At 55.1% G+C, this 8,348-nt stretch overlaps 1 protein-coding gene across 1 annotated transcript; it reads right to left on the bottom strand.

Moving 5' to 3' along the window:
• Positions 1 to 2,414: 2,414 nt before the first annotated feature.
• Positions 2,415 to 6,503, bottom strand: Foxc1 (forkhead box C1). The gene has a single exon (XM_005066415.4). It carries the CDS (start codon positions 5,784 to 5,786, stop codon positions 4,137 to 4,139), a length of 1,650 nt encoding a protein of 549 aa, XP_005066472.1. The 5' UTR covers positions 5,787 to 6,503; the 3' UTR covers positions 2,415 to 4,136.
• Positions 6,504 to 8,348: the final 1,845 nt, after the last annotated feature.

Raw genomic sequence — 8,348 nt, 5'->3', positions numbered from 1 at the left:
TCTATACCACTTTGAACAAAACAAATGGCCCTCTACCTTCAAGACAGAGAATCCCAGTAACCAGGGTGGGAGGGGGGGGGGTATGTGCTGTGTTCTTCACCTTTCAAAGTTAAGGAAGCCCAAAAGGGCTATAAGACACTCTGGGGCAGAAAGCAGCCCAGAGCTCACAGAGGACCAGCACAACCGAGCCTTATTACTCTGCTAGCATCTATTATTAATGACACAAACTGTGTGGAATGATAAATTGTAAAATACATGGTTGTTTGCGAGCACCCTGTTGAAAAGGGCCTGCTAAGTACACTATCCTGGAAAACAGCACGTGTTCCTACCACATGTAGGACGCCAAATGCAAGATTTTACATGGCACATACCACGCTGGCATTTGCGTATGAATTGCTAAGAAAATAAATGTGCTCTGCTTCTCCTTTTGGGACAAAACACTGTCCTAACGATTTCTGCAGAGACAATTTGCAAAATGATCGGACTCATCACCTGCGTTCTGCATGTCACCAGTAGGCTAATTTCCAAATGTGCTGGTTATCTGTTAACTATCATGTAGTTTTTCTTACAAGACTTTATTGAAAAACTGCAAACCAACCATACAAGCCACTACGGAATAAGTCATTCCAAGTCAAAAAGAAAAAAAAGAATGGCAGAAATGACAGTTTCTTTCTCTTAAACCAGGTATGAAGGTCGGAAAGCAAGTGTATAGACAATAGAAAACATTATACAAGCATCTTAAAAAGTCACGAATAGCTCTCTTCTTCAATTAGCACATGACTCAGAACTACTGCAGAGGCAACTCTTGCATTAACAATGTGTGTACAACACAAACGCCTTCCTAGACATGCACATCTTCCATTCTTAATCTTTCAAACCTCCAAACAGAAGAGGAAGCTCTCCCCCAGACAGTATGGAAACATCCCAGGAGTTGCTCCTCCAGCTGCCTAGACCAGAAAAGGAAAACCAAGGGGCACCCACAGAACTACCACTTCTAGGAGCCAGACATTCTTTCCCGCGCTGCACCCCTATACATCTACAAGGGCGACAGAGCTCAGGGACAGCCCGGTTTCCCTTGTTCGCCTGGGCCTGGACCCGGCTAGTTGTGGCCTAGGCGTCCTCAGGACCACAAGGCCTAAGCGAAGGAGATGCGAGGATCTCGGGCTCTTAGAACCCGGCTCACCCTCCTGCGGCCCCAGGCGTTTGTGGCTCAAATAATTCGTGTCCCTGTCACACTCGGCACTAGGTCGCAGCGTGCGGGCAAGGCCGCCTGGGGCAGGTCGTTGCGGCCCGCAGTGGCTGGCTGGTCAACGTAACTGGTCTCGGTGTGCCTGCCGAGGCTGCGGGACACCTTGTCACCCGTCAGCAGTGAAGTGCCTGTGACCTTTACACCGGGTCTGGGCTCCTAAACCCACGTGTGTCTCCAAAACAAAGGAGGCGAGCGAGGAGGAGCGGCGAGGCCTCGGGCCAGCCGCAGCCGCGGGGCGAGGAAGGGAGCGCGGGACACCGAGGCCCTCGAGGCCACTGCTCCCGCCACGGCGACCCCGGTCCCCACTCTCCAGCCCCCGACCTTCCTTCGGCGCAGTCTTCAGGGCACCCAACCCCACTGTGATGAACCCACCCAACCCAAACTGGGGGAGGGGGGCGTCGGGGGTCTCCATTTGCCCCACAGACTACTTCTTTCGGGAAGAGGCCACGGGGACGCGAGCGGGAACCGGAGGGCGGCGGCGGCGGGGCGGGGGCGCGCGGGGGAGGAGGAAGCCGCTGCGAACGCAAACAGAAGCCGGCCGCCGCAGCGGGTAATTACAGCTCATTAGCTCAGGAGCCTTCCCGGCCCCGAGCGGCGTCCTGGAGGCCGGCGTCGGGGCTAGACGCCACTCCGAAATGCACGGGCGCCCGAAGGGGCCAAGCTGGAAAGCCGGAGGTCGGCCGCGGGTCTCCATTCGCCACCCCTAGTCCAAACAGACGAAACAGACATACCGAGAACCGGCCAGCCCTCTCGGGTCCCATCTTGGGTCGCTCAACCAAGAGGACAGGGCCATCGGTCACCTGCTCAGGTCTCCCGCAGGCCTAGACAATGCCCAGCTCGGGCGACCACTCCGTGGGTTTAATTCCCAGCTCCACACTGGGCTCCCCAAAGTAGAGTTGGGATCCAACTCCAAGAGATTTGTAAATAGACTCTACCTTCTCCCCTACCCACCCCATCCCCGGAAAGGGGTAACCTGAGGAGGAGGGGGGCAGCCTAGGCACTCAAGACTAGGGCAGCCCAGAAAACACTTAAAGCCCCAGTGAGGCCAGCCCCAGCCGGCCTGCCCGGAGGAGACGCCCTGCCAGCGCCACTGTGAGCTTCCCTGGCTATTAGGTTACCGCTCTGAGCGGCGGGAACCCAGAGAATCAGAGGCCACGTAAGGCAGTTTTTGACTGAAATTAGAGTGTATTTATTTGCAGCAATCCTTTAACAATGATCAAATTTTGACAACAAGCAACAGCAATTACTGCTTAAGTGTTGCCTCTAGATAGGAGCGGCAGATAGGAACCTGCTTTATCTCGAAAACAAACTGAAGGCCTGAATGTCTGTAATCAAACCGCCATCTCCCCAAGTCTGATTGACAGGGCAGATCACCCTAAGATAATGAATTTATTACATTTCCTGGGTTATTTACAAAAGGGGGGAGGGCCAGTCCGGATTGCCCCCTAGGTTTAACTGTAAATTAACAAGAAAAATTGGTTTGAAAAGAAACCACCCTAATGTTCTTTCTGCCTTCTTTACTCTTCCTTCTGGTTATTGCTGTAAATGTTCAAAAATAATTGTTCTACAAACATCTAAAAGTTTCCCCAGGATTAAATATCCATTTGCAACCCACAGTATATTTATATTAAATCCTTCTGTGTGCTACATGAAGAATTGTAACTGTAGGTGAGTTATATACATACGTTTTAAAACGAGTTTATTTTTCCACTTACAAAGGAAGGAAATTGATAGAAAAAATCTATTTGGCATCTGACTCACAGGTTATGTATAATACCATTGCAACCTATGTGGGACAGGAAAGTCACTGCCCAGCTGTGTCTTGAGGCATCTCTGCCACAGGTACCACCGTGGTAACACTGCTGCTGATTCATGGCCTTAAAAATTGCCAAATCATGTTTTGTAGTTACCGAGGAAAAGTATTTGTTCATATGCCAACTCAGATCTGTTTAGGAAATGATATTTTTAATAGCCACAAAGCAAGCTGACTATATAGCACATTTTGCAGAAAATGCTGTAGGAAAAAATCTACTAAAATTTTTAAATGCTTTTTGAAATTTGACATAAACTAGAGGAGGTTTTCTCCACATTTCAGAGATGTGGCAGAGATTAGGGAACTCTACAATTTCTGCTCTGAAATCTTTCCTTTATATTAAAGCTGTATTAAAGTATCCAGACATATAGGTCTTATTCAAACTGAATGGCAATTTATTTATAAACAAACAATGGATATGATCAACAAAAAGAAAAGGGTGATAGAATGAGATTAATACAGTTTCCCTTTTTATAACGAGAGAAAAGGCACATTTTAAAGTTTCAGGCAATTTAACTTTAAAAGCTTTTGGAACACTTTCTTGGTGTTTGGTCCGTAACATCCAACTACAAATTAAAAATAAATTACTATGTTGCAATTTACATTTAAAAACAAGTCCATGAATAAAAAGAAAGCGATTTTCATAAGCAGGGACTTTCCCCTTCTTTCATCATAGGATAAAATACTATCTTACAGGTGAGAGGCAAGGCAGAGGGACAAGACGAAGGAGCAGGAAAGTCTCTGAACGCAAGAGGAAACTTACGTGGTATCTGCAGTAAACTGTCCTTTAATAAACCATGGTTTTTGCTGTCTGACCAAAATAGTTTACCGTTTTTGCTTACTTAGATAAGGCAAAGTGGAGGAGGCTCTGAGTTACTCTTTTAGGAAAATCGGTTTTCTTTGAGCTGGTGCTGGTGAGTTGAATACCGGGAGAGATTCTTTTCGCTGGTGTGATGAATTTTCTCAAGTTTTAAAATTTGTATGTTTTTAGTTTCGATTTTGCACTGCTGGGTTCTTTACTGTTCCTGGGCTGGGGTTCCATTCCGTTCGGCTCTGAGGGTTCCGGGGATGGAGTCAGAATTTACTACAGTCATACACGAAAGCCCCCGACGTGCGGTACAGGGACTGGCTGGTAGGAAAAGCCATCTGACAGCTACTATTTCCATTCACCGGAGAGTTGTTCAACCCTATCCGCTGCGACTCGAACATCTCCCGCACCGAGTGGAAGTTCTGCTGCTGCCCAGGATAGCCCGCGGCCGCCGCCGCCGCCGCCGCGCTCGCCAAGTGGCCCAGGTCTCCACCTGCCTGGTTCAGGTACCATGAAGTGAGCCGGCCTTGGTGGGCTGCAGGATGGTGGCTGGCCTCCTGGCCGCCCCCTCCGTGACTCAGGGACGAGGAGCTGCTGCTGGTGACTGGGGGCAGTGAGTAGTCAGGCAGGGGGTCGTCTACCGCCGCGCTGCCCGCGCCCCCGGGCGGGCCCTGCAAGTGGCCGCCGCGCTCGCCCGCCGCGTACAGGCTCATGGCCTGCAGGTTGCAGTGGTAGGTGCCCGCGCCCCCCGTGCCCCCCGCGCTGCCGCCGCCGCCGCCGCCGCCGCCGCCTCCCGAGCTGCCCGCACTGGAGCTCTGGCTGCAGGGGGAGCTGTAGAGGGAGCTCTGGCCGGGCGAGTAGGCGCCCAGCGCCAGCGGGGGCGCGATGCCCGCCCGAGAGGACGCTGCTGCCGAGGCCAGGAGGCCTGAGCCGAGCTCCGCGGCGGAGCCCTGGGGCGACCCCCGCAGCGACGTCATGATGTTGTCCACGCTGAAGCCCTGGCTGTGGTGCGGCGGCTGAGCGGGCTGTGGAGGCGGCGCGGGCTCCGCAGGGTCCAGGCTGAGCGGCCGCGCCGACGGCAGGCTACCCGGGGGGCTGCTCCCGCTCGACAGGCTGCTGCTGCTGCTGTCGGGGCTCTCGATTTTGGGCACCGTGGCGGCGCTGCCGCTGCCTAGGGCGGCAGCCGGGGACAGGGGTTGGGGCGGCGAGGGACACGTACCGTTCTCCGTCTTGATGTCCTGGATGCGCACGGGCGGCGGCTGCGGCCCGGGAGCGGAGCCCTCGGCCTGTTCCGGGGGCGCGGGCGCGGGCTGGCGACCGGCCTGCGGAGGCGGCGGTTCCTGGAGGTGCAGCCGGCCCTTCTCCTCCTTGTCCTTCACCGCGTCCTTCTTCTTGAAGCGCCGCCGCCGCCGCAGGAAGCTGCCGTTCTCGAACATGTTGTAGGAGTCCGGGTCGAGCGTCCAGTAGCTGCCCTTGCCTGGCTTCTTGTCGTCGCGGGGCACCTTGACGAAGCACTCGTTGAGCGAGAGGTTGTGGCGGATGCTGTTCTGCCAGCCCTGTTTATTGTCCCGGTAGAAGGGGAAGCGGTCCATGATAAACTGGTAGATGCCATTCAGGGTGATCTTCTTGTCCGGGGCATTCTGGATGGCCATGGTGATAAGAGCGATGTAGCTGTAGGGTGGCTTCACCATGTCCTTGGGCTGCGGCTGCGGCGTGTAAGGCCCGTAGGCGCGCGCCATGCTGCCCGGGTACTGTTCAGCGTGCGAGGGGTGCGAGTACACGCTCATAGGGGCCGGCATGGCGGTGTAGCCGCCCCCGGCCGCCGCCGCCGCCGCGCGGTAGTAGCTCTGCTCGCCGCCGAGGTAGGGCACCACTCCCAGGGAGTTGGGGCTGGACACGGAGTAGCGCGCCTGCATGGCCCCGGCTCGCCGCCGCCCGGCGCAGCCCGCTGCCCCCCACCCTCGCTCGGGCCGGGCTGCGCCGCACCGGCCGCCAAGTCCGAGTCCGAGTCCGAGTCCGGGCCGCGCCGAGCTGCTGCGGGCCCCGCCGGGCTGCGTCTGTCCCGGTCGCGGCGGCCTCCTTCTGCCCGGGGCCGCTCGGCCTGTCCCTGCGCTCGCCTGGCGCCTCGCACCCCCCTCAGTTCCCGCGCGGGCAGCTAGGGAGGGGAGCTGCACAGGGAGGGGGCCGGACGAGAAGCCGCAAGCTGCCTCGGAAGAACGCGCAGAGTAACTTCCAGGCGTAGTCCCGGCAAAAAAAAAAAAAAAAAAAAAAGAGACAAAAGTTAAAAAAAAATCCAAAAAAACAAGAAGGCGCCCGGCTCGCCACACTGCTTGCGCCTTCCAGGAGACACTGCTCGGGGCTGCTGGCGAAGGCGGCCAAATAACCAGGGGCGGGGGCAGCGCGCCGGCCGCCTTCCCGGGCCCCCGCGTCACCTTTTCTCAGTCTCTTGCGCCGGCCGCTTAAGGAAGCATTGGGAAAACTTCTGAACTTTTGAGCATCCGTCACCCAGGCGAGGACTTTTTTACGCAGTTACATTTTTTTCCGGGCAGCGGAGCCCCGCCCCGCCACGGAGGCGGCAGCCAATAGGAGGCGAGAGCCGCCTCTGAATGAGCCAGAGGCCGAGCCCTGCCGGCCCGCTCCCGGCGGCTGGAGGACCGCGGGGCTGACCACACGCGCGCCGGCTGCCCGGGCCCGGCGCCCGCATCCCTACCCGCAACTCGGGGTCGGTTCTCCCACCACATCCACCCACTCACTGCCGAACACTGCCCCTCCCTCCCTGCCGTCCTCGGGGACTCCCGTTGTTCCCTCGGGCTTTCCGAGTCCTCACAGGGGCCCCAGGATCCTACTTGTGTTCACCATTCCCAGGCCTCCACCGAGCCCTCGATTCTGCCCTGCACAGGGTCTGCCTCAATCCTTAGTCTGCCTGGCTGTCTCCAGCGCCCGGGTTTCTCCGGCCTTCCCAGCCCTCCGCCTATCCCCTGGCCTCTCCATTCCGAACTTCCCTCCCCACCGCTATCAGCGGTCACACCGACGTCCCATCCTTTCTCCGCCGGCAGGTTCTCCAGCCCGGTTCTAGGGTACGAAGGTTCAGTCACAGCCGCCGGGTTTCCAGTGAGGACGAAGGTGGTATTTCGGGTGCCTAGCCCCACACCCCAGTCGCAGTAAGAGGAGGGGATAGAAACCTCCCGAAACTTCAGACCTTGGTTAAGCTGATAGACTGTGTAGGCCACGTTGTGGAGCTCCGGGTTGTTGAGCGTTCCAGGGCTTAAACGAGCCAGAGAATTCGGGCTAGGAGGATTCCAGAAGTTTCGTTGGCAAACCGTGCGCAGCATTTTGGTTCAAAGGACCAGTTAAGTTCAAAGGGCTCGGTGACAGCAGTAGGCTTGATGATGAACAAAGTCAGATAAATATGTCCCAGAATTTAAGGTTTCTCCAATCCACCCTCCATCTTGCCCCATCCTGGGGCAGCTGCCTCATAGAGATAGTCTGTGTTGGGGCAAGTGTTCAGAATCTCACCTACAAGACAGCTCAAGATTCTGAAAAGATAAGCCTCGAATGGTCCTTGATATTCGCGATTATACCTAATGTCTGCAGCCTCTGGGTGACTAGAACGTGATGGGGAGACAGGGAAGGGAGAAACGGAGGCTCTGAGAGGACGGGCCTCCCTCCGCTTGCAAAGGGACCCTGCACTTCAGCAACTGTTGCAGAAAAACTCTGACTCCGAGTGGATGCCAGGTTGTTTACTAGAAGCAGGGGGATGATGGATTTGAGAACCTGTAAAAAAGCATCTGTGACTCACTTTATACCTGGGTTCCTCTGATTCCCGGTAATTTTTAATTCAAGGACTTGCTGGGAGTGCCTTTTGGTTTGCTGACTTGAATCCTCCTTCCCTCACCTTTACACGCACACACACACACACATACACACACACACACACCACTGTAGCCCCTTGGTAGATGACAAGGATGCTAATTTATATAGTAGGAACAGCTCCGTGTTGCTTAAACATGCATACATGTATATGTAATTTCAAAATGGGCATTTATATCAAAGGAAGAGGACGACCTGTGTTTCTAGAATTCACACATACACAAACACACGCACACACACACACACACACACACACACACACACACACACACACCAAGGGAGACAGTTGCATCCTAGCCGCCAGCACATTTAGACTCACTTGAGACCCTGCTCCCAGAAGTTTGCAAGCCCCAGGCACTATTGGATTAGGAGAAGGACCAGATTTCTCAGCGGAAGGGTCAGTAGTTGATTCCTAAAGGTACTTGGATGTGGAGAGAGCACGGTGAAAGTCCCCAGGCTTAAAAAATAAATTCGTGTCACCGACGGCCTCCCCTGCCGGCTTTAAGTTCTGAGTCCTGCCGTAGCTGGAGTACAATTAGAAAGTGATGCCCTCCACACCTTGGCATTTGGTTTTTAAGCTGTGTGTGTACAACCAGCTGTGCGGGGTG

Source organism: Mesocricetus auratus, unplaced genomic scaffold (assembly GCF_017639785.1).
Source record: "Mesocricetus auratus isolate SY011 unplaced genomic scaffold, BCM_Maur_2.0 Super-Scaffold_100013, whole genome shotgun sequence".
NCBI classification, from domain to species: Eukaryota; Metazoa; Chordata; class Mammalia; order Rodentia; family Cricetidae; genus Mesocricetus; species Mesocricetus auratus.
The sequence above is the reverse complement of the archived record's forward strand: the minus strand, read 5'-3'. Positions and strand labels throughout refer to the sequence as shown.